This window comes from Centruroides sculpturatus, unplaced genomic scaffold (genome assembly GCF_000671375.1).
Source record: "Centruroides sculpturatus isolate CEXI.00-Female unplaced genomic scaffold, Cexi_2.0 scaffold16, whole genome shotgun sequence".
Classification (NCBI taxonomy): domain Eukaryota; kingdom Metazoa; phylum Arthropoda; class Arachnida; order Scorpiones; family Buthidae; genus Centruroides; species Centruroides sculpturatus.
This window is the reverse complement of record NW_019384548.1, coordinates 141355-168740: the sequence shown is the minus strand read 5'-3', so window position 1 is coordinate 168740 and position 27386 is coordinate 141355. Positions and strand designations below refer to the sequence as shown.

General features: G+C 30.2%; 1 protein-coding gene across 1 annotated transcript in view; it reads left to right on the top strand.

Moving 5' to 3' along the window:
• LOC111623554 (neural-cadherin-like) overlaps positions 1-27386 on the top strand; it is a 203514-nt gene that overhangs the window by 100298 nt on the left and 75830 nt on the right. Inside the window, exons 10-15 of the mRNA XM_023366169.1 lie at positions 2220-2558; positions 7022-7212; positions 13516-13705; positions 17497-17679; positions 18705-19075; positions 20008-20154. Of these exons, the coding sequence (XP_023221937.1) occupies positions 2220-2558; positions 7022-7212; positions 13516-13705; positions 17497-17679; positions 18705-19075; positions 20008-20154 (1421 nt within the window). The remainder of the gene's footprint in view (positions 1-2219; positions 2559-7021; positions 7213-13515; positions 13706-17496; positions 17680-18704; positions 19076-20007; positions 20155-27386) is intronic.

Sequence of the window (27386 nt, the reverse complement as noted above, 5' to 3'; positions counted from 1 at the left end):
TAAGTTGGAGGCCACCCCGATACTGGCCGGGAGCCCTCTTTATACTGATTTCGAGGGGGTGAGAACTATGACGTTATTCATGATTTATCCGCACACCTGCTAGTGTGTTGATATTTGGATCTAGCTAGTTCGGACAATTGACAGAGAAATTTGTTCAATTTATTGATATTGGTGTCAAGATGACATGATTTTATGTTATAAATTTCTGTAGGTTTGATGGCTCTCATCCATAAATTAACAATCATTTGACAATAATTTCTTTAACCTGGTCAACTATTTAGTTATTGTTTATATCAAACGTCGAGTTTGACTATGAACAAGGCGATTTATTGCCGTAACCACGTGTTACGTGCGACCAAGAGGTGATAAGAAATATCTCTTATTCCCTTCTTGTTGATACTAACGTCTATAGAATAACTGTTAAACAAATAGAGATGATTTAACTTATTGATAGTTTAACATTCTCCTTTTTTTTCCTTATTCGAGGAGAGCGTCTCGGTCATTGACCGTAGAAGTCCCCCTTTTCTCTTTTACTCGGAAAATTCCTAGATTTGTACTGATCTAAAACAGAAAAAGAGTTTCGGACCTTCACATCACTCTCCTCTTTCTTAAAAACCACACTACAATTTTTTTTTTTGGAAGATTAGTGTGTGTTTTTACATGATTCTTGGGATTTCGTAACAACTCGTTCGTCTTACGTCATACGAAGATGCTCTGTCTGATCATCCGTTTGGTTCTGGAAACAATGGGAATGTTTGGATCCAGTTAAAACGGTTCAATACGTATTTCTACCCTATATAAATTAATATCGGGTGAATTTTAGCAAAGGGGAACTTGATCCCACTTAAAAATCATTATCATTTGGTTTGAACTCTCTCTCTTCTCTACAGCTGGATGGACAAATTCGAGCATTCGCTCTTGACATGAGTACAAAAGTTGGTGCCGGGAGATGAAAATATAAGGTCCGGGCACATTACAATATCGATAGCAAACTTTTGTTAGTTATCTATATATATATAACATATAATATATAAAATACCTCATAATACTAAATAATTATTCTTGTATATCCAAAAATATTATAAAGAACGCTAAATAAAAAAAAAAGGTTATTCCAGGTTACAACTTGTATGTTTCGCGTAACAAAGGTTAAAAATAAGGTGGTGCCGGGAAAACAGATATATAATGTCCGGGCACTTTTTGTGATTATATTCTTTGAGAATGTCTCACTAGTTATACATTTATCTTCGTCGAGACCCCTTTTTTTTTCTTTTTTTGACTCTTTTTGCCTTTTATTCTTTGTAGCTGGTTACATGTTACTATCGTTTGTTGAGGACTGTAAACGGTTCAATCATATGTTTTTATAGTCCTTCCAAGAAGCATTTACCAATAAGTCTATCTATCGTCGACGGAGGACCTGACGATTCAGTCGCCGTCTTCGAGTGGCTGATTGGGTAACCCGTCTACGAGGAGAGGCTGCTCTCTCCTGGTGGTACTGTTCTGTTTGTAAAGGGGGCGACCCATTCTGGTTACTTGTGTCATTTGGCAACAAGTATGGATCCAAAGTGGCGAATTCCAACGGGATGCTGTGGGGATCTGGTATATGTCGGTGTCCTGGTTCTCTATCGGAAAAGGGGACGATTCCTTGTTGTATTAGTTGCATTAGCTGCACAATTGTAGATACTTGGAGTGTACATTCGATGTTCAAAGTTATAGTATGAGGACGCTCTTGCATTTCCTCTTCTGCTAAGAGGCGTCTCCTTCGTCCGGCGGCATACAAAAGACATGCCTCCTGTAGATTAGTAGGCATCGCTTGGTTGTTGTTATTATTTGGCATTATCTGCAAAAAAGTTATAATACCCATAACAGTTTGTTACCAAAAATATTTCTATATTTAATTAAGGTGTTTCCAGGTTATAGCAGGAGTTAATAGCGGAACCGTCTTCTTCTTTTCGGCAGGGGGGGTGAAGACGCATCTGACGATTCATCCGATTCAGAATCAGACGATGTATCTGTTGTGGTGGAGGTCGGAGGTGTAGTGGAAGGGGAACGTATCTCCTCCACTAGTTTATTCTCCGTCTCCGCGGACGGTGAGGAGCATAAGACTTCCGGAGCAAAAGCGGAGTATTCTTCTGTGTTGTCTCCTTCCACATGTCCGGAGGCCATGTATTGTCCGATTTGTTGAACCCACCGTTGNATATATATATATATATTCACAGGTTTTTGATAGAGAAGGTGATGATGGACGATTTGTTAGTGTTACTGTTAAAGCTACTGACCGTGGTAATCCACCACTAGAAGGTGTATGTTCGTTTAAGGTAGAAATAACTGATATTAATGACAATCCACCGTTATTTGATCGTCAAGAATATAGAGAGAATGTAAAGCAGGATACTCAGAAAGCTACAAATATTCTTCGTGTATCAGCTTCAGATGAGGATGCAGATAACAATGGTGCTATAATTTACAATCTTACTGCTCCATACGACCCATCAGATCTTGATTATTTTGAAATTAACCCAGATTCAGGTTGGATTAGTTTGAAAAAAGCATTAGATGTAAGTGAACTTATATAAATATGTGTTATAGATTATAAGATGTATAACAAATGTTAATATTTAGTGATGCTCATCATCAGTTGAAATACATACATTTTTCACTTATTAGAGAATTGTATCATAAATTTACTACTCATGCTCATATTCAAAGTTTTGTCTATTTTTACCTGTATAAAATTGCTATTTCTTTTGTTCAATATGTTTTCTGTACATGTTTTGAATATAGGAAATATATACTTATTATTCTAGCAGATATGCCCAATCTGCCTGGGCCAAAAGTAAGAACAGCAAATGTTAAAATGGAAACCATATTAAGAGTTTGGTTATTTTAGTCTATCATTAGTTATTGCACGCTTCATTTAATGATAAACATTGTCATGTTTAACACAAAATGAAGTGTGCAATGCCTTACAGCTTATATTTATATTTTGATATTCCAGAGAATTTGTAACCTAGTGAGTTTTTACCATTTTATTGTAAAATTGAAATGAATTTATTCATTAGGTGTTTTTTTTTTACCTCTCCTGAAGAGTTTGTTTTTTGGCATTTACAACATTACGGCATTGCATGCTTCAATATTAAATAAATTATTAACAAGAAAAAAAGAAAATGTAACAAAACAGAATAAAAAACAACAAAGCTCTGATTTGATTTTTCTTTTTTAAAGTAATCTTATCTAAATTCATATAACAAAAATAAAAACAAATGAACAATCAGATTTTGAGGCAAATAGACTAAAGAATCACTCTTGGCACTCTGGAAAACTCCCAATTACTTGTTTTGTTCTTGCTAAGAATATATTATTAAGATGGTACGGAATGGCACAATTTTGCTGGTCAGGTAGACAAGAATTGATGTATTTAAATAGAAAATAGTCATTGACTCTTGCCTGCATGAGAAGACAATTCAAGACTTCTAAATTTTTTAAAATGTTAACTCTAATTTACCTTTTTACAGTGAAATATGAAATGGTAATTGGCCAACCAATCAAATTTCATGAAAAGTGGAACAAATACTTAAACTCCACAGCTTCAAATCTCTAAAATCATATTTTGTGCTTGCTGGTAACTTTATATTAAGTAATTTGTATATTCCACTAGTCTGATAGAAAGGGGGTGGTCTGTTGCAGCCAGGAGGTTGAAGTTAGTTTGATCAAAATTAGTCATGGCTCTCCTGGGTACCTGTAAAGTTTCATTGCATTAGCTCAAAATGTGTTGAAATGTATAAAGAACTAACAGTGTTTTTTTACAAATTAGATTGAAAAAAATATGCATTCATATAATATACAGTCGACCCCCCTATAAGATCATTGATTTTTCCGTTTTATCTGAATTACATGTTGTACGAGTCACTTAGATTTTACAAATATGTGNATTAGATTGAAAAAAATATGCATTCATATAATATATGTAATATTACCATATTTCTAATGAAAATCAAACCTATATAAACTGTAAAAATAATATTTTTTTTCTAGTATTTTCTATTTATTTTCTGGTTTTAATTTGATGTAATCATTAGTACTTTCTCTTAAAAAGACTAAATAAATAATATAAAAAGAACTGTTAATTAGATCAAATAAAAATTGAAAAATAGGAAAAAACATCAGAAATAAGAGAATTTTGAATTTTTTTTTTCTTCCCATTTAATATTTGTTATTTGATAAATGATTTTCATTTTTTATTAATTCTTTTTATATAATAGTTTTTTTTTTTTCACTTACAATGATGATGATGATTTCTGTTGTGATCAATTGTTAATTATAGTCAATGTGGTTTTTATTTGTCAGTAAGATTTGCCAAAGACAAGAGTAAAATTTGCATTACTCTTGTCAAGCTTTAAAATAATTATTTACTTCATATATAATGTTAAAAATTAGTTGTTAATTTAATTATAACACTTTCAAATCCAGTAAGCTGTGAAAAAAATATTTATTTCTTTTATAAATATATTATGTATTAAAAATATATTATTTTCACTCTATACCAAGTGATGCAGTCGGTACACTGCTAGTAAAATACAAAATGCAAAGAATATAAAAATATTAATGCTACTATTTGGATTTGAATTCTTTTTCAATTGAATCCATATTTAAGTTTTTAACTTGTATATTCATATTCTGTCTAATATATATAAAATATGAATTGTATTTCCATGTGGTTCTGTAAGGTGTCAAAATCAAAATTATCTCTCATTTATTCCAAAACATCAAAGGAATGAGTGGTTCCTATTCGGAGAGTTATAAAATCAGCAATAAGTCAACTTACTTAATTTTGTAAAAGTGTGTTGCAAACTGTGTTTTACATATCATTCTGAAATAGAACTTCAGTTTTGTCAATAGTCATTCCACTGCTGGCTGTAAGAGGTCAACTTTATGAAGTAATTTATCAGATTAAAAAAGTTGGTTCATTTATCTTTTATTTTCAAAGTTCTGTTTTGTTTAGTTAGAGACTAAGAATGAGTTTAGTTTAAGTTAATTAAATGGTGAATTAAATACATCGATGAATATTTAGACTTATAACCAATGATAACCTCCTAAACAAATAATTTATAGGCATTGTACATTCATTACATGCCATTAATTAGCCCAAACAACATTTTATCCAATTACAGTGTCTTTTGTTACAATTCTCCAGGCAAGTTTAGGTGTTTCAACTAGTTTGATATAAGATTGTTCAATCATGATGACGACAAATTGAATTAAGATTATTAAATTGTTAACATATTACATATTTAAAATTTTAAATCTTCAAAATTTTAAATATCATATTGTAAGTAAACAGGTAATATGGACATTATTAGTGTTCTTTTATCATTATATAACAACTAAATGTCAATGTATTGTATATAAGAAAACTAAAAATTTGTATAGTTATTTTTCATTATATATCACTTGTATGGATGGCTAAAAACATTTAAATTCTTTAAATAGTTTTATTTAAGTAAATATAACGAGTAATTAATTCGTAAGAGTTATAAGAATTAATAGTATGATGTTCGGTGAGTGTAAAGTTTACAATGTTTTTATCAATATCTTATAATTTGATTCGAGATGCCATACCTCTTCCGTATGAATTGAAAAAATGAAATTTTGCATTCAAACATAAAATTTAACACTTTGAGCTTTGCTCAATTTCCTCTGACATCACAGTATTATGACATTTGGAATTCTTAAATTTATAATTTAAATAAAATAAACTAAATACAGAAAATGAGATTACAATTATACGTTAAAGTTAACAAACCTAGTGAAAAGCAAAAATAAATATCAAAAACAAACATCAAATGGATAATTATTGCAGATATATGAAGAAATAAATTACGAATTTTCTTTATAAATTATCTAGTTAAGTCACATGATGTTCTAGCAATTTCTTTAATTAAATCAAAAGGTTCTTTTGATTTAATTAAAGCAAAGAAATTGCTAGAAAAAAAGAGAGAAAATGTTTTGAAACTTATTGTAGGAAAGTTCTAGTTTACCGTGCATAGAATTGTAGGCATAACAAATAGAACGTTAACAAATTCAAGCAAATCAAATTACCTCCAAGTTATTTTATTTTCATAAAATTGAACTAATAACTATCTACTAGAATAAAGTAAGTTTTAGGACTTTTTTGTTTTGCTTTTGACATTCCTTTTCATTACAAATTTTTGATAACTGTTATGAACATTTCATAAATTAACAACAAAACTCGTGTAAACCGGACTTTCTTGGTACTTAATATATACATTTTTTCTGGTTTGGCAGGTTTCCGTTTTGAACAGTTTTTTTAACACAGAGCATCACTGTTTTGAAGAATTCTTCTCATTTAGGCAGGTTTTCATTTTAAGGTTCCATTTTGAACAGATTTTACTGTACATAAAATTAACAGAATGTAATCTGCATAAAAAATATTTGATACTTTTACAAATTTTATTGCTTTGAATTTTTTCTAAATGAGCTAATGAATTTAAAAATAAATAAATGTAATAATTAAAGCCCATTAAATAAACGCTTTATTTTATTCAGGATTTTTTTTTTTACTTTCATAAAAATTAAATGAATTTTAAATTGAAATTTAAATAATAAAAAAGAAATGTTTTTAAATATTTTTTAAAGCTGGCTTCAGCATTATGTAGAATTTGTTGAACACACAAATGATATTTTTCTAAATTTAAACATTCAAAATAGATTTTCTTTCATTTTTGTAAAAGTGTATTGCTATTTGATGTATTTAAATTTAAAATAATTTTAATAAATGATGATAGTTTAGTCAAATTATTGTATTATTCAAGTATTTCAAATGATATAAATAAATAATAGTTACTATCTGCAGAGGAAATTTTAATCTGTTATGTTTGTTGCACTCATAATATATTTACAGTTTTCATTACTTTTTGTTTTAATTTCTTAAAATATTTAATTTTTAATTTCAAAAATAGTTTCACAAATATTTAATTCTTAATTTCTTCTAATATTTCAGAGAGGTCAATATCATTTAAGAGCTATTGCATTAGATAAAGGTATTCCTCAACATAGAGCAACTGTAGATGTGATTATGCAAGTTGTAGATAGAGCAAATAATCCCCCAGTTTGGGATCAACCAGTTTATGGACCAATTCCAATCAAAGAAAATCTAGAAGTTGGAAGCAAAGTTACTTCAATTAGAGCAAGGTAAATAATTGTTAAATTTACTTTTCTATTCAAGTAAACTAACTTTCAGTAAAATTTATGCTTTTAAATAATAATTAAATTTTAAACAGATATGTTTATTACTTAACCCTTAGCAAGATGGTTTTGTTATCTTTATTTTTCTTTGTTGTTGTTGTTATAGATGATGTATTTAAAACAATTGTGGAATCCTTTATTTTTAATATCTTTGACATATACATTTATAAACATAAATGAAAAAATTACTACAAAAAATATTAAATTATTTTTATTGTTTTAATTCTTTGTAGTTGTCATAATTTTATTTTACTTTTTGTATTAATTTTTTGTATAATGATGTATTTATTGATAGTTTTATTAATCATTTAATTTATATGAAAATTACATTGTTATTTTTAATAATATATATTTAATGTAATTTTCACTATTCTTTATCAAAATATGTTTTAATGTAGCAATTAAAATGGAATGCTTTTAAAGTCATTATTGCAGTTGTTAAACTTAACTATAACTAGGATTTTTCAATTTTATTGATAGTAGGATCAATTATTTACATATGCCAGAATCATGTTGCTATATGCCTATTATAATATGTTATTTTAGAAATAATGAAGCTGCTCTATGAAAATCAAGATGCTATAAGTAGCAGAAATGATTCAAAACTGGATGAATCACAATATTGATTAACTTATGAATAGGATTGTTTATTATGAATTTATTCCTGAATTACAAGTAATCAACATGTTTATCTTTACATTTTATGATGATTATGCAAAGCAGTTCATCTGGAACAATCCTAAAAATAGTGGCAGATGAATTAGATACTTTATCACAAAAATGTCAGATCACCCACAGCAATTACAATCCTTACTTATCTGGCAAGACAAAAATGCTGTTCTTTTACATTTATCTTAAGTCTTTAGAAGCTAAATTGAAAGACCATTCCTTTTTAAAATTTCTTTAAAGTTAAAAAAAAATTGAGTTAATAGAACTCATACAAGATAAATTGAAGAAAATTTTGCAATTCCTGTAAAAGAAGCTGTATGTATTATGACAAAATTTTAAGACTCCTTGCATTTTGGTGGCTAGCAGACAGCCTGAGTAACACAATTGGTTTCATTACAAAAAGTTAATTTCTTGTAGCATAATAAAACTACACAAACAGAAATTATTTATTCATATAATAATGTAAGAAATAGACATAAATGAAAAATATAGTGACAAAATTATAAGACCAAATTTTTTCAATTTTTGTAATTAATTTCTAAATAAGAAGTTGTATTTCAATACCTAGTTTTATTGCTTTTCTGTAAAATAAACTGAAATATTCTGTCTTGCATTGATGAAATGAGCTTTTGAACCTCCAATTGAGCAATTTTGGACCAAGCATTCTTGATGGTGATCTTGAGTGAACTGGTCTCCTGAAATTACCAGCCACCATCATATACCATCTTTGGAGAACTGTGACCAGAAGTTTTCAATTGAATTAAGATAGGAATTCATTAGTAGCCATGCAATGATGTTAAGATTGTGGTATGCAAACCATTTTTGGGTACTTCTAACCAAGTGAATAGTTGTATTTTTTGTTGAAATATCCATCTATTGCCTCCAAGTTCTTCTGTAACTGGGAGGAAAGACTCTTGAATCATTTGCTGGTAGTCTGTAGCTTTCATGTGACCTTTAACAATCACTTTCTAGCCCCTGAAATTGCAACCCAAATCATCGTATATCTACTCCAAGTTGTCACTTCAAGTACATCTCCATTTCTTTCCTACTGTCTCTCCAATATGGTTGATATGCATCCAGTCCATCCTGGTTGAACTTCTTTTCATTGCTGAAGATAAATCATGACCACATTTCAGCCTAGGCCATATGTTGTCTGCTAAACTCTAATTGCTACTCCATATGTCTTGATGTCAAAAGTGTTTGTCCTTTCTTTTGGCATACTGTACATAATCATCTTGAAGACACTGAAAGACAGTTTGTATATGACATGAGTCCAAATCCAGCTTTAATCATATAAGGACTCCTATTTTTCTTTTGTTTTTGGACCACTGTAGATGGATTGGAGAACTGCTGATTTGTCTATTTGTGAGAGATACTGCTTGTCTCCATGCTTCTTAGGAGTACTGGGATTAGTCTTCTGTTGAAGATATTGGGTCACGGCAGTCTGTGACCTCTTAATTTTCTTGGCTTTAGCATAATGAGACCAGCCAGCAGTAACCAGAGCATCAATTTGACCCTTTTCACAGTCACTCAAATTGGTATCACTTTCCATGTTCAATATTTAATCAAACTAATAAATAGTAATTGTGGAACTTGTAAACACTAAAAATTTTACATAACTATGTGCTTACCACCAGTCATACATAGAACTGCAAAGTAAATAGAACCAGAAAGAGGTGGTCTTAAAATTTTGTAATGCTTCATTTTTACTTTTTGCCTGTAATTTTTTTTACAACAATTGCCATCAAGTCATAGAATTATGAAAAAAATATTTTTTATTAAATGAAATTATCTTATTCTAGTTATTTGTAATATTTTAATGTTTGTGTGTGATGCAGCAAACAGCAAGTGGTCTTAAAATTTTGTCATGTAGTTTTTATGTATATAATGCACACACACACACACACACACACACACACTGTAAACATGTTAAGTGTTTAGAAGTTGTGTACTTTTCATAAAATTTTTTCTGCTCATAATCATTTGAAATGTGACTTGAATGTAAATATGAATGAATAACTATCATTTATTGATAAAAAAAATTTTAAAACTATAATATGTAATAATCACAGGGCTTATAAATTATTACATATAAATTCTTTGTATCAATATCTAGTAATTGGAAAATAGGAGTGTGGATAATTGAATATTTTGAAATCCTTATTAAATTTCCAAATTATTAGCAGTAAAATTATAATCTAAGTACCATATATTATGTATGAACATAATTTAGAAAACATAATTGGACAAAAAATTTAAAATTGACATTTTTTTTTGTTTTTAAATTTTAAATATGTAATGATGAGATAGCTAATTGAAATGAGAGTTTATATTGTTTACAAGAACACTGTTATCTTAATTAATTTTAATATTATTTCAAGATCATAATAGTAGAATGGGACCGTGTACAGGGTATCCCGCATAAAATTGCATCACTCACTTGAAATGATTGATCAATTAAGTCAAAGGTTACTTGTTAGAAAGTTTATTTTAACATTATTTAAAGTTTAGAAACTTGCATAAGGACACCAATGATGATATATTATCACTTTCATCAACATCTGTATATGCCTTTTTGTGTCTGAGTAATAATGCTTCTGAAAATGTTTTTATTCAGTTTCCTTATATTTCTGTGATTGGTCTCATCTACATTTTGTTTTTAAATATTTTCAATACAATTCACATCATTAATGTTTCATCAAAATTCTCCTATAAAATTTTCATCCCTAATGTTTCATTATTTCAGTCAGTCTGATTTTAAGTGGGACACCCTGTGTTATAAACATAAGTAAAAATATGAATCAAGTCAAACAGAAAGACGTTTAATTTGTAAGAGAAGTAATTTCCTTAGTTTTTCAGTTAATTTTTTTTTTTTTTTATAAAGCTTATCATTAAATGTAATAGAATGATATCAAAATTTATTTTATTTAAATTATTGTATGTCACAATTGCTATCAAAAGTGATATTGATAATAATTAATATTATTATTATTTTTTTTTTTACATTTAAAATTTAATGGTTTTGGTGTAAATATTTATGTAAAAATTTCATCTAACATTAAAAACTTGCACAATAACTTTCCACTACTGGAATATATTAATTTAAACACATAAAAAAACACCTACACCAGCATACTTCAATTAACACATTTTTACTAATGTTTTCATCTGTTTACAACAAACATCTTCATCTATATACAACAGATCAAAATGGACAAATTAAAATTAAACAAGCTTTTATGAACTACTTACAGATTTAGTTTAAAATTATTTTTCATATGCATTACAAAATGAGTTTAAATTATTTTCCAAAAAAATTACATATTTAATTTAAAATAACTTTTTGAATACCTTACAAAATGAGTTTAAAATGATTTCTTGAACAAATTATATGTTTAGTTTAGTTATTTATGTGAAAAATAATTTTAATCTAGCTTAAATTTTCATTTATGTAGGTCTGTATCCACAGTGCCTAGTGAGAAGTATATGAGAATAGCTTTATGAGAAAAGCTTTGAGAGTTCAAAGAAAGCACACCATGCTGGGGATAGTGTGTCCATTTCTTTGAAATGAATTCCTACTCCAATCTTAAGAACCCTATAAATTTCAATTGACTCCAAGTATTTAATGTGTGTTCTATCAGAAACCCTAATTAAAACACTCACAAAACAATATCTACAGCCTGAGAATAGAATCATGCCACTGGAGATAGAACTGATGGTAATAACATATAATAAGATAATATCTGAAATCTAGAGAACAATTGCGAGAACAACTAATGTTCATTTAGCATATGAGGTCTGTTAAAAAAATACGCAGACTGTTTGAATTGTGTGGCTCCAGTTGGTTTTAGGGGGAATTTGGTTAGACAATCTGTAAAAACCTAGGGAACTAGGTTTGTACAGATTGTCTGGTGATAAAGCTGTTTCCTGATTATAGATATCTTTATTTGTTGATTAGCTACTCGGTTTTTAGTGAAGTGCGATTTTTTTTGTTTGTCGGATTTCAGAATGAATGATCTGATGGAGCAACAACTTGCTGTGAAATTTTGTGTTAAACTTCAAAAATCTGCGACTGAAACATTTGCTACGCTCAACATGGCTTTTGGTGATGTTGCTATGAAGCGTACGGCATGTTTCAAGTGGCATGAACATTTTAAGGGTGGTCGATTGAAGATGATTGATGACAGTTTTCTGTGATGTTAAGGGTGTTGTTCACCAAGAGTACCTCCCTGAAGACTCCACAGTAAACCAGACTTACTACATTGAAGTTCTGAAATGTCTGAGGGACGCCATCCATCGCAAAAGGCCAGAAATGTGGAGGAGTGGCGACTGGTTTTTCCATCATGACAATGTTCCAGCCCATTCAGCCCTCAGAATTCTTGAGTTTTTGGCCAAACACTCAATCACTGTTCTTCCCCATCTCTCTACTCACCTGACCTTGCTCCTTGTGACTTTTTCTTATTCCCCAAACTCAAAAGACCCTTGAAAGGAAGAAGATTTGAGACAATTCCTGAGATTAAGACAAATGCAACAAAGGCACTGAAGGACATTACAAAAGAAGCGTACCAGGACTGTTTCAACAAGTGGAAACACTGTTGGGATAAGTGTGTGCATTGGGAAGGAGAGTACTTTGAAGGAGATCCAGACATATAACTTCTACATAAAGTACATTTTGTTTTATGACGTTAGTCCACATATTTTTTGAACAGACCTCGTATCGACATTCAGCAATGATTTTTTTACTTATCATAAATTATAAGACCTTTATATCTGACACTTACTGGTACTGCATAAATACAGAGTCAGTGTGTTATGGTAGAATTAACCACACATTATTATATATTTGTGCGACTGTGAGGGGTTTCACTATGAGAATAAGAGAGCACTAATATACAATCGAAAATAAACTTTCATTCACAACCTTAGCCATTTATGCCAGATGTGAAGATATACATGTTGAACTACTGGACACAAGATTGTTAGTGTTTCTGGTAGGGCACATCTTAAATACCAGGAGTCAATTGAAATATATAGGGCCTTTAAGAATGGAGTAGGAATTTATTTCAAAGAAATGGACACACTATTCCCAGCAAGATGTGCTTTCTTTGAACTCTCATAAAGCTTTTCTCATATACTTCTCACTAGGCATTGTGGATACGAACCTACATAAATGAAAATTTAAGCTAGATTAAAATTATTTTTCACATAAATAACTAAGCTAAACATATAATCTGTTTGAGAAATCATTTTAAACTCATTTTGTAAGTTATTCAAAAGTAATGTTAAACTGTAGACATAATTTGTTTGGGAAATAATTTAAAACTGAATATGTAATTAGTTCGTAAAAGCTTGTTCAATTTTGTTTATTTTGTTCTACGTTGTATATACCTGAAGATTTCTGTTGTAAACAGATGAAAACATATTAAAATGTGATAATTGAAGTATTCTGGTGTAGGTGTTTTGCATGTGTTTATTGAAAAATTAAATTGTGTATGTTTTTTTAATCATGAAACTTAAAAATTTGTTTGTATTGATTTTGAAATTAAAAATTATTAATAAATTATTTTCTTTTTATTTTAGATCAGGGATCCCAGATAGTCCTACTGTGTTTTACTCTTTAATGAAAGGTGGAACAGAACAGACAAACAAGAGAGATACTTTTTATTTAAAAGAAAGATCAGAAAATGGAAATACTTGGGCTGATATTTTTGTAAATTATCCATTGGATTATGAAAGAATACAGCAATATAATTTAACAGTCAGAGTAGAGGTAAATAAATTGTTTTTAATGAATTACATTGATAATGAAAATATATCATTATCAATTATACATTATTTTATATGTATTATTAATACAAATAATTGCAAATTTACAATACAAATAATTGATATTACAAATAATGTCAAATTTAAGGAAATTGTATATTTTCATTCATACAAAATTTTCAAAACATTTTAGAACAGTGTATAACAGTGATTTCCAAACTTTTCAAGCTTTTTCTTGGTTCTATAAAGCTCCTAATGCTCCTAACTCATTTTTCCTTGTGTGAGAAAGGCTTGGAAATATTCTTAGGGAAACTTTTCTATGAACCTCACTCTTTGTGTTGTTACAAAACATTGTTCTCAACACCTGGAACTATTAAACTCAATGTTTTTTTCCATTTTAACAGAGGAAAGGGAAAGGTTGTCAGTGACCCCCAACCTTTGCCTATAGTCATTGTTCAGTACTCTGCCTCCAGCACCCCCTGCTGCCCACTTGCTTCTATTTACCTTCCTAGATTTACTCACTACCCACAGGGAGGGCAGTAGCATCCACTTTGGGAACCACTGGTGTATAATGTTTATTTTTAAAGTTTGATTTATAATTTTGAAATAAATATTTAACTTAATATTGTTTATTTCTAACATTATATACATTTTAATGTTGTAGATTAATTGAATGCATGTGAAAGCATTATGTACTGTTATACTTTCAGTTAAAGTGCACATTGAGATGCAAACACAGTGCCTAACACATGCACAGTGTAGTAAACAACTGCATGCCACATGACAGATAGCAGAGCAGGTTCATATGCACATTGGCAGGCAGTTTTGTGATGTTTGCAGAATTCTGAGTGTTGTGGAGCTAGTAAATTATTATGGAAGCACTTTTGAATCAGATACATGCACAAGAATCTATAACTCAGTTTGCATGCAGCTACTAAAAAGCATTGAATACAAAACCTGTGTTATTCTGCTTTGTGCTGCCTGTGTCACTTGCTTAATATGCTTATAAAAGTTGAGTAAAAAATGTCTAGATTAATTAATTGATTAAATATTATATACATTGTGTCATATATGTGAGAATACGAAGAGTGTAAGACCCTTTCGTTGTCAGGGCTATTAGTCCTGCTCACCCTGTCACTGGATGGCGTTAAATATAGTTTGTATCGTCTGGACCTCTCGATCCATTTGACTTGTCAGGACTGACACCAGCTAGGATAGAAGTTTTGTGCCCTAACTCACAATGTTATGATCTAGATGTAAACGGAGGGCTCTATTCTATCGAGCGGGGTGGAGTTGCGGGTAAGTTCCGACCACATCAGGGTGTTTGGTTCAAATTGAATGAGCCATTTACAAACATATAACATTTAATACATAAACAACAAAACAGTATAAAGTATACAAATGACAAAATGAAATAAGCTATTACTGAAATAAATGGGATTCACCTCAACTTCACTTTAAATGCTGAGTGAGAGAAAGTTTACATAAGTTTATGTAACAATACCTCTGATCTGTGACCTCTAGGTAAGGAGATGGAGTAGGGCAAGATGGAACTTCTAGGCCTGACTGCTGCTTCTGATGGCTGTCCTCTTTTCTATGATCTGCTTCTCTATGACCGTTGTGGATTATGGTCATCCCTTCTCTATGGCAGTTTCTGTTGTATATGGCAAGTTCTTTGGAACCATGGGCTGCCTCAAATAAGGGGAATTTACCCTTTTTATAGAAAAATTCCTGTAATAACTCTCTGCAATTTGCATTATCTGACGGGATGAACTGATGTCTAACAGGATATTCCACCTGACTCAGATGACAGGTGTTCTGCAGAGATGTGTGATAAGATCTTATAAAAAGGAAGTTTTACATCCCTTCAGCATAAGTCTCTTCCAAATAAGGTGATAAGTGTGTCATTGTAACGTTAAATTATTACTTTAAATTATTGATTATTTTATCAAATTTATAACTCATAAAACAAAATAATTTGTTATTCTTGAATCCTCACATATACACAGTGTATATAATATTTCATCTACTTCGAAATTATGATAGTGAAATCGCGATTAACGTCATTTGAATATTAGATATTGCTACCTAACAGATGTGTTTACAATCCCAAGACCCTTCAAATAGACATCTATTATATTTACCTCTAATTAGCGGATGCTGTCATCCATACCAATCTTTCGAAAACACAACATCCAGCCTTCAATATTCTGAAACAATATTCTGAAATAATTAATTATATATGAAATATTTAAAACAAAAAGAATAGGTTCCAATACTCTTTCAGATGATGAATTTTGACTATAGGCATGACTGTAAATAGGAATAGATGAGGAGGGCAGGTTGTAAAATGCTGAACAATACTCTTTATCTGTTAGAGAAGACTAATCTGCTTAAGTTGTCAATTGTCACTTATCTTTATACATGTTAATTAGGGTTTCTCATTTCCCGGGAAATTTGCCTCCAGCGGGATTACGGGAAAAATAATTTCTTTTCCCGGGATCCCGGGAAATTCCGGGATGAGATAGTAAAATAGAATTTTATATGAATAAAAAAGATCATACATGAATATCATAAATTTGAATAATTTAATTTATTTTCTAGTAAGTAACTAAAAGTGTAGGGCCAATCTCACCCATATGGACACGTTAGGCTCAATTAATTTAGGTTCTCCTACATTATAAGATGAAAGTAAAATAAAGTGTTTCATTGGGAGTTTTAATGATTACGAAAAAAATACTATTTTACTTCTAAAGATGAAATAAAAAATAAACTAAAGTGCGATGAGTGATATTTACTTTCAGCAAGTCTCCGCTGTTCAATGATGCGCAAACACAATATATAGGTATTACATGAACTAACAAGTAGAGACTTGTAAAACATAGGTAATAATATGCAGCAAGAAACCTCAAAATTTCTCTCTTAGGTGAGTCTTCAAGATGCAACTTTTCGTATAATAAATACTAGAAAGAAAACCTGACATGGTAAATTATTATTGAAATGCGAGATTTCCCGGGAAAATAAAATTTACCGGGATTTTTCTCGTAGGGAATAAACGGCAAGAATTCCGGGAAAACGGGATTCCAGGAAAGAAATCCTAATGTTAATGTTATTAAACTTCTGTTATTGTTGAAATGAAGCTTATGGTACCAAGAAATCATAAACTTTTCCTGTTTACCATTCATTTTCTATACTGCTATCCTGATGTGCTGTGGAGTAGCGACTGTTTTTGACTATCAATTTATGTATGGTAAACTTATTTGTGCATGGAACTTAACATTTAGCATATGGTATTTATAATTTTAAAACTTATTTCCTTAGTTTAATTATGTATCCACTTATACTTTTTGGTATATTTACATTCCTAATGTAAATTTGATATTTTCATAATGCATTGTATTCTTTACTATATGATGACCATATTAAAATATAGTATAGCCATCAGCATGTTCCTCCAAATAGCAGACAAATTTCTTGGTTCTAATAGTGTCCACTATTTGGAGGTTATACAGTACTGTATTGGCAATTAAGTAGGTATGAATATATGCAGTGTAATTATTATTAAAGCTTTATATTTTTTTTTAATATTCATTTTGTATAAAAACTAACTTCAATATTTTTTTTAGAGTTAAGAATGTTAAATAAATGTGAATGATAAAATTTTGATTTTCATTAAGTATATCAGTACAACAATTTACATTATAGTTTCACTAATATGATTATGCATTTTTTTCTATCAAATGAGTGCATAAACTGATATTTTTATAATTTATATTTTTTTTACTGTATTTATAGAATAATGGTGCAAGACAGTTAGCCTCTGAAGCAACTGTATATATTGTATTAGAGGATGTAAATGATGAAATACCTCTTTTTATTGAACAAGAACAAGAAACTGTTTTAGAAGGCATGCCACCTGGAACTAAAGTCACACAGATTCAGGCAGTTGATAAAGATGGAACATATCCAAATAATAAGGTATGCTATTTATTATAAAATATTTTAGTAAAAGTTTTAAAATATTTAAAGAAACAGATATATAAAATATGTAATAAAACAAAATAATTGAAGGGAAAAAGTAATTGTAAAAAGTTCTTCCTGGAGAAACTAAGTTCCTGGCTCTGACACTATATTAAGATAGTGCTTTCATAAAACAACAACTAAACATATGGAATTAAAGAATATTCTATATAAATGCATGGAAATGATTTGTTTAAATATAAAGTTTTTATTTACTTAAATAAAACTTTCTAAAAAACAGTTATGAGCATACTCAAATTGGCTCAAATAAACTTTTTGATAGATGAATGTTGTGTGTGAAAATAGTAACTTTAAGAATTAAAAAAATTATTGTTGTTACTCATTAATATGTAAATTGTAAGATTGTAAACTGAAGAAAGTGATCTATATATCATTCCCAAAATGTTTCTAATATTGCATCATAACTTTCAGCCAAATTTTATTTTAAATTAAAAAGTTCTTAAATTAAAATAATTTAGCTGATTTAAAATTTTTTTATAATTTTTTAGGAAGATAAATAAACTTACACTTTAAAAAGTTTATACAGTAGTCTCTGTAATCTGACATATATTGGACTGGTGGGTTTTGGATTACTGAATTTTGTATGTACAGTAAAAAAATGCACTTTGTTCACAGATTAGTTTATCATATTAATCATGATTGTGACTGGTTTGCTGACCACACGTGCAACAAACAACTAGTGACTGACAGTATACACATACATCAGTCTCTCTCTGTGTTATACATTAACAAGTGGTAGCACGAAAACTTCATGTGCACTGTCCTGTGGCGTGTCTGATTACTGGATGTGTCAAACTAGCGTGTGACAGACTTCAGAGACATTACTGAATATTACAGGAAGTTTAACATGAAATAATTATATATTTCTCATTCGAAAAATACATCCATTTTATGTTTTATTTTCAATTATTTTATAATTTGTACTTATAATTTAATAGAATAATTTCTGTTGTTATTTTAAGGTTTATTATGGAATTGAACCAAAAGATGGTGGTAATAAATACTTCAGAATTGACAAAGAGACTGGAGAAATATTTACAAGAATGGAATTTGATAGAGAAGAGAAACAAGCATATGTAATATTAGTAAAAGCAGAAGATGGGAATCCTTCTGACCGTCCAAATATGAAACCAGGAGAACCAAATTCTGGTATGTACTATATTCATATTTATTTTATTATAGAGTTGGCCAATAAGTCTGTGGTGTTTTTGGTGACAGATGGTTGTAAACATTATGAGGTTTGTTCAAAAAAAAGAGTAGACTTTTGTCATAGCGTGCGAACCATTGCACCAATTGAACTATGGCAAGTGATGCCACAAAGCTGGAAACTTTGGTAACACAACATCACTTGCACACTGTAGTACTCTGATCGGTTGGAGATCTAGAGCTGTTGAAGTAAATGCGTGCAGTCACCATTCTGCAAAGTGAAGATGAAAGAATTTAAGGAGCAACATGTTTGGGTGAAATTTTACTTTGCTTCAGCAGGCTTATGAGGAGGACTGTATGAGCCATTTGCAGTGTCCTGTATGATTTAAGCATTTTAAATCTGGCAGAACATTGATTGAGGAAGATTCAAGATCAGGATGATTGATGGTTGTTTTTTTTTTAATTATTGAGGACTAGTTCATCATGAATTTGTGCCGCAAGGTCAGACTGTTAACAAGGAGTTCTACATAGAAGTTTTAAGGCATTTGAGAGAAGATGTGTACCAGAAGAAGCCTGAGCCATGGGAAAACAAGAGCTGGGTGTTTTGCATCATAACATGTCATGTCACATGTTTTCTGCTTGTCAGCCAATTTTTGGTGCTAAAAATATGGCCATCCTTTTCCACCCTTGTATTCTATAGACTTGACCCTTGCATACTTTTAAGGAGATTCAACAAAATTTGCAGAGACAGATACATGCCATCTCACAAAACAAGTTCCACAAAGCATTCCATCAGTGACAAAAACAATGGGAACAGTGCATTGGAAGCAGGGGGAGTACTTTGAAGGGGACAAAAACGTGCATAATATTGCAATCATGGTAATAGTTTGTATGATAAAAGTCCAGCCTTTTTTTTATCAGACTTTGTATGAAAAGCAACAAACTGCAGTTTAAATTTTGAAAGCATATAACCATTTGAAATTGATATTTCAATGTTCATTTTAAAAAAAATGTTAAGATGTGATTGTGTTTTGTCTTTGACATCAGTTGAAAGATGGTTAAGCAAAATTAGCAGTATTTGCATGTTGTTTTTTTATTTATTTATTTATTTTAAAAAAGGCAAAACATGGAGCAAGCCTGTAAAAAGATGTATGATGTTTATGGCAAGGATGTCTTGAAAGAATATATATGCCATAAATGGTTTGTGGGATTTTGTTCTGGTGATTTTTCTGTCCTAGACAAACCACACTCAGGCCAGCCACAAGAGTTTGGTTTTATTTGATTACAGCAACATGACACATGGGCGATCTGCTGAGGAAGGGAATGCCTCCGGGAGGTCTTTTATGGGGAACTTAACCCTATTTAGGTGTTACTAATGTGAACAAAACTCAGAAAACTCCATGGCTAGCCTGTAGGCAAGGCACAAACCCACAACCACTACCAGCATTCAACTGTTTTATCCACTCAGCCACTGATGGGGCCCCCAGCCGCAAGTGATTGATACCAACAAAATGAAGGAGCTAATTAATGCCAATCCACACTATACGACATGGGAGATTACAGGCATTTTCTAAATATCGAAATTGATTATCAAAAGCTATCTACATAAACTTGGCTGTGTCAGCAAACTTTGTTTTGGTTCCACTTGAATTGACTTAAACAAATCTCCTAGAATTCATTTCCATTAACAATTCACTAAGAAAATATGAGGAAAAAAAGCTCCATTTCTCAAGCAAATGATAGCAAGCAATGAAAAATGGATTATGTACAACATTGAACACAAATGATCATGGGGGCTGCATGAAAAACTACCACTTCAAAGGCAGGACTTCACCCAAACAAGGTCATGCTCTCAGTTTGGTGGGACTGGAAAGGTGTTGTTCTATAAGCTGCTTCTGAAGAACATAACAATCATTTCAGATATGTACTGTGGCCAACTGGACAAATTGAATGTAGTGATCCACAAGAAATATCCAAAATTGGTAAACCAGGACATCGTCATCCTTCATAACACCAGACCTTACTTAATTAATTAACTTTGCAAACATAACAAAAATTATTTGAGCTGGACTGGGAGATCTTTCACAACCTCCTTATTCAACAGATATTGCCCCCTCTGATTTTTGCCTGTATTGTTCTCTTCAAAATTTTTTAAATGGACTATGCTTTGTTTCCAAGGGAGAGTTAACAAATAGCATTTTTGGAACAGTTTTTGTCAAGAAAGACAGGAAAGTTCTTTGAGCAGGGAATTATGGAGCTACCCAAAAGATGGCAAAAAGTTGTAAATCAAAATAGCCTCTACATTACTAAATAGTTAGTTATTACTTTTTCTGAAAAAGTTTTCTTTAATTTACACCTTAAAATGCAGTCCTATTGGTCAAGTCTATAATATTTTTCAAACTAAATTGCAAGCATATTATTTTAGTTAAGAAAAAATGAGAATGTTTCCTATTTTTATTTGTTACTAATATTAAAAGTTAAATCTGACTATCTAATTGAAGTTATTCTAATATCATATCTAATAAATTTGAACTTCCATATTCTGAGGTTCTGTATTACAAATTTTCCTATCAATGAATTTTTGTAAGATATTGAAAATATATTTGTTTTTAAAAATAGCTGTCTAACAAATATTAAATCATTTTTTTTTTAAATATAAAATAATAGCTTTATTGTATTTGTAAAAACAGCTTCATAAAGCAATTTTTTTGTAAGCCAGACAAATAAAACAAATTTATTTTTGTATTGCTAAATGTTAAAATTGGTTGAAATAATGACTATGTAATTGATATCAGCCAATGGGCATCATGTTATAGTACATGTACTGCACTATTAATGAACTGAAAACATTTTCTGTGGATAATTTTAAAAATGTCCACAGATAATGTTTTTGAATAAGTTTATAACGATGCTCCAGTGAATATTTTAAAGGTAACTGTTCACTTTTTGTTCAAAATTATCAGGCCAAAATGGACACAACATTCCTTCCACATTCTTTCTATTTGCCTGACCTTGCGCTTTGTGATTTTTACTTTTAAAGAGTAAGGCACTGTTAAAGGGGCAACATTTCTGTAATGAAAATGCTGCAAGAGATGTTATGGAACAGGTCAGAACTAAAAAAGGATTCCAGAAATGTTTTGAATAGTTGTACAAGCACTTGTAGAAGTATGGCTGTGGATGGACAGTACTTTAAATTTGGCTGTTTTAAACGTGTTGAAATGTTTTAATATCAATAAATTTGGCAATACAGTACCAATCCAGAACTTTTTGAATGTACCACATAAATCTAATTATTTTAGATAATGATAATTAACATGAATGTTTGTGATAAATTAGAAATTGTCACTGCAGAAAATTTTTAAGGTCGATAGAACATGAACATTTACTAGAATAGTGTGCGCTTTCTTAGTATGTATTTATTTATGCAATTATTCCTCAATTAAATTAAAAATTATTATTTTTTGATAATCAATAATCATAAGTTTAAAATTATTATGTAAATTGACAAAAATGGTAATTGATGGATGATCAACGATCGTGTTTCTTCTCTTCTTGAAGTGATGAATAACAACACCTCTGCTGTTGTAATAGAATAATAGTGCAGATTAATGAAATTTCATTTAATAACATGTGTTGTGAATATATTTAAACACTGTTATATCTTTTAGAGTGATAAAGTAGCATTGTTTAATTCATAGTTTATAGCATAGTTTAGTAGTAATAGTGTTGTTTAATGAGAATTTGCAAATGTCATTAGTAATGACTTAATGCATATGTGTGAATTCAGCTTAGGCCAGAAAAAATTTATTTACATATAAGTTAGACAAATATGTGCTGATATTTATATAGTTGTTAATTACTAGTTAAGTCATTAGTCTAGTTGTTAAATTTTAGTTATTTATGTATGTTTTTTAAGTTTAATTAATGTCATTTTTAAATATTACAAATAATTCAAATATAAGATTTTTAATATAAAATTACATTTGACATATTTTTATATTCTATGCCAAAATATTGATTGTTAGGTTTATGAATTATGTTGCAATTGAAGTGTTTAGAAATTTTAAATTTTTTGTTGTTCAAATAGTAGTAGTAGCATTTATTTATTGGGTTGCAATTTGAAAAAATTGTAGACCTATAAATTCCCACTGTCATCTGTCTGTCCTTCCTTAATCTTGAGAATAGTGTTAGATAAAAGTTGAGACCAGATACGGAAAGCTTAGGGGCAGGAAGCCTTGATTGATCAACTATATAAGATTGTCTGGTCTAGACCAGAAGTCACATGATTTCAATTTAAAAATTTTTCCCAGAATGGAGTTACATACATAGATTAATGGCATGACACTATCATTATCAGGAAAAGAATGATGTACAGGGGCAAGACACTACTAATTTGAGAACAAGAGGATATATTTTAAATTAAGTAAATTAAAAATATGATTAAAAATTGCAACCTCGCATTGTGAAAATGTTGCAATAATTTTTGCATGTTTATTTTTTACATTTGTTTTACAATGTTGGTTAATTCTAACAATGAGATATAATAGTTCAAAAACATTTTATCAAATAATCAAATGAACTGACTTCTTAAAAATTATTAGCATTACTGATTCTACATACTATACTACATATTATGATTTGATTATTTCATATAAAATGCATTCATAACACCTTACTATTAATATAGGTACAAATATATTTTTGTAGAGAATAAAACATCATTACACAGTTTATTGTGTTTTCTTTTTACTTAGTGCATTTCCTACTTAATGGATTTTTTCTGTATACCTCATATTGAATTCTCCTCTGAAGTTTTCAGAGCCAATTTATTGTGGAAGTTCAACTGTATATCCCAAATACATTTGGAAGATAGTAAATGTAATATTAGAAGATAAATGAAGTTGAGAATTATTTTTATCAAATACAGTGGTGCCTCGTATAACGTACGCCTCGAATAACAGACGCTGCGAACAACGGACTTTCCGTTTGGCAGTTACGTGAGGTGAATAACGGACTTTCTGCGAACAAGTGTGAATGACGTTTCCGCTCTTTTGCCGTTGCCAATGACAATCTGCTATTTTTATAATATATTAGTATTATTACAATATATTATTAGTATATCTGAAGTACAGAGCTCCCGTTGGGATTCGGCTTGCTCCCTTGTTTATTACATACATTACTTCAGTGCATTTACATTTATTCAAGTATTNGTTACGTGAGGTGAACAACAAACTTTCTGCGAACAAGTGTGAATGACGTTTCCGCTCTTTTGCCATTGCCAATGACAATCTGCTATTTTTATAATATATTAGTATTATTACAATATATTATTAGTATATCTGAAGTACAGAGCTCCCGTTGGGATTCGGCTTGCTCCCTTGTTTATTACATACATTACTTCAGTGCATTTACATTTATTCAAGTATTGTGCAAATCATGGCTTCTAAAAAAACAAAGGTAATTTCAATTTTAATAAAGCAGGAAATCATCAGAAGGAGTGAAAGTTGACACCGACTTCCTTGTCAAATGGGGAGAGGTTCGGGAGTTTACAAACACTCACTATCCAAACACAGCTGAGGTCAACAGGCTCAATGATCTCTACAATGACACCCTTGCCCGTCATTTCTGACAGGTGTTGAAGAAGAGAGAGAAACAGACCACCTTGGACATGTTTTTCAAGAAGCCAGCAGGCAAAAAACAAAGGATGGAACAAGAGGAGTTGACCCTGCAAGCTCTGATAGCCTCTCCTGAATCTGACTCAGATTAAAAAATGATAAAAAGAGGCCTGCTGCAATGTGTAAAAAGTCTGTATCTGTATGAATGTGTGAAGAAAGTGTTCCTCCACCTCCTCCTCACAACATCTGACTACCCGGCATAATTGGTGACTGCTTCATTTTCATTTTTTTAATGGTACAGTATGGTTATTTTATGCTGCGAAATGAATTATATATTTTAACATGTATTTCTATGGGAAAATGCGTTTCGTATAATGGACTTTTCACTTAACGGATGTGCACCTGGAACGGATTAAGTACGTTATACAAGGCACCACTGTATAAAATAATTGAAAAATCAATTAAGTATTGATGTTGTGTTGTATTTGTAATGATCACTGAATAGAAATATGTGCACTTCAAATCTGCTTGTTCAGGAGATGAAAGCAACTTTTGGAAATGTTTTTAATTCATCATGAATCAACTTCTGCCACAAATCATTTGAAATCAAATACAGTATATAATTTTCAATGGAAGATGGAATAAAACAGATTAAACCAATGCTTTAAAATTTAAGTTGTATCTGACATCATATCTACATAATATAGAGACATTATTATATTAAATTAATAAATTACATGGATGCAACTTTTAAAATAGAAACTAACTATAAAATGTGGAATGTTGAACTATACTCAAAATACACTAATAATTCACTGTATTTACTCTGCATTTGATGTAATAGTATTTAAGACTGGTTTACAACTATCATTAATAACTGTTGAATTGTTGGCATTAATAACTTTCATATAAACACAATAGAGGTATAATTGCTGGAAAATTTTTATTGGAAATCCTACTCTACAGTCATCTAGAAGAGATGGTTTGTCCCATTGAACTGATGTAATGATTCAAGACCAGACCCATTGAACAAGAGAGGTGCTAAATGCATATTTTGTGGAGCTTATTGATAGAAATTGCTTTTATTCTCATACCTAGAAATCATGAAGTATATCCTATATAATAAAAGTTTTGATTATTTTTAATTTTATGGTGTAAATTCCTGATTTTGTTAATATTTCCATATTGTTTGTCATTATGTAGCATATTCATGATTGTAGGAGATCATATGACAGCTAGAATAAAATGATAGTTCTTTGCATAAAATACTAATAAAGTTGCTATTGTTTGCCTGTAACTACTAATATTCCTGCCCTTCTATCATTATCTTTTTTGTTATCTGTAATTTTTTTTCAACATTATTATATTTCTTGTAGGCTATTGCTATGATTTATTTATTTATTTTCTTTACAAATGGAAATATCATGTATATGACAAAAGATTTCCACCCCCTGATTAACAATATGACCCAGATACATAAAATATAATATATAAAAATACAAAAAATAAAAATAACAATAGGATAAAAATATTAAACATTAAGAATTATAAAGTATTCGTTTATGAACACATTTAAAACAACTAAAATCTTTGTGTAGTAAATTTTCAAATTCTATCATATGAGAGATGTGATAAAAGAATGGTCTTTGAGAAATGCTTTGTTTTTTTACTTCCTTTTACAGACTACGAGTATGTTGCAAATTAAAATCTTAGGGAATCCATGCTTTTGTGCTATACTTTTAATCCTCTGGAATTTTTTGCACAAAATCAACATTTATAATGATTTATGTGCCTATACTGTAATATTTATTTTCCAAACATATATTGAATATGCACAGTTCACAAAAATACACATTTTCTGTTTGCTAGCTTTATTGAAGCAATGTTTGGTATAATACAATAAAGATTACATATGGTTTACCAAATTACATTGCATAGGAGTTTGTGATTCTCCTATGAGGTGTTGATAGAACTGTTTCATCAGTTGGAATTGGGTCATTGATATTTTCTTCTGCCTTCATAAGACTGTTTCCTGACAAAATTTGATTTTCGACTCTCAAACCCTTTGTGAATGACTGAAGACAGCTTCCAAACATTGCTGTAGAGGGAAGTCCCTTTTATAGATTCTACTCTGCTTATGTAGTAAAGATTGAATTTTTATTGAATCATATGAACCATCAGGTGATGCTTTCAGATCTAATCCTGAAAGATGTAACCAACCTGTTTGGTAATTGTGGCAATAAACATAGTGTTCTTATTTGTATATTTGTTGGGATGCTATATTACTGTTATCATCATCATCATCAAGATAATAAAAAAAAAAGTGTACAAAAGCATTAGTGAAAGCAACTCGGCCAATACAGATGAGGTGATGTAAGAAAAATTTTTCTTTATCATATCACTCTCAGTTGACCTCCAAACAAGTAGCAATATCCACAGTTGACCTCCAAACAAGTAGCAATATGCATAACTGCACTCTATCTTTGCTTCAATTTTCACCTGCACATGTCCAAATTTCAATTTACAGAATATTAGCAAGTTGGATTATTATTGGACAATTTTGTATTATTGGCTACTTTTCAGAATCCCACATTAATGAACTTCTACTGTACAATAATATCTAAAAAGCAATATTTGATAGGTTTATATTTTGCACAAATATTGGTATCAAAATAGTTAACTTGTTAACATAAGAATGCATAGCATTTGTTTATGTAAACATCTCTGATGTACAGTACATATATAATTTTGTTGTAATAAAATTATTCAAAAACATTATTTAATTTAAAATTTAGAGGCTGCGAAATGAATTATATATTTTAACATGTATTTCTATGGGAAAATGCGTTTCGTATAATGGACTTTTCACTTAACGGATGTGCA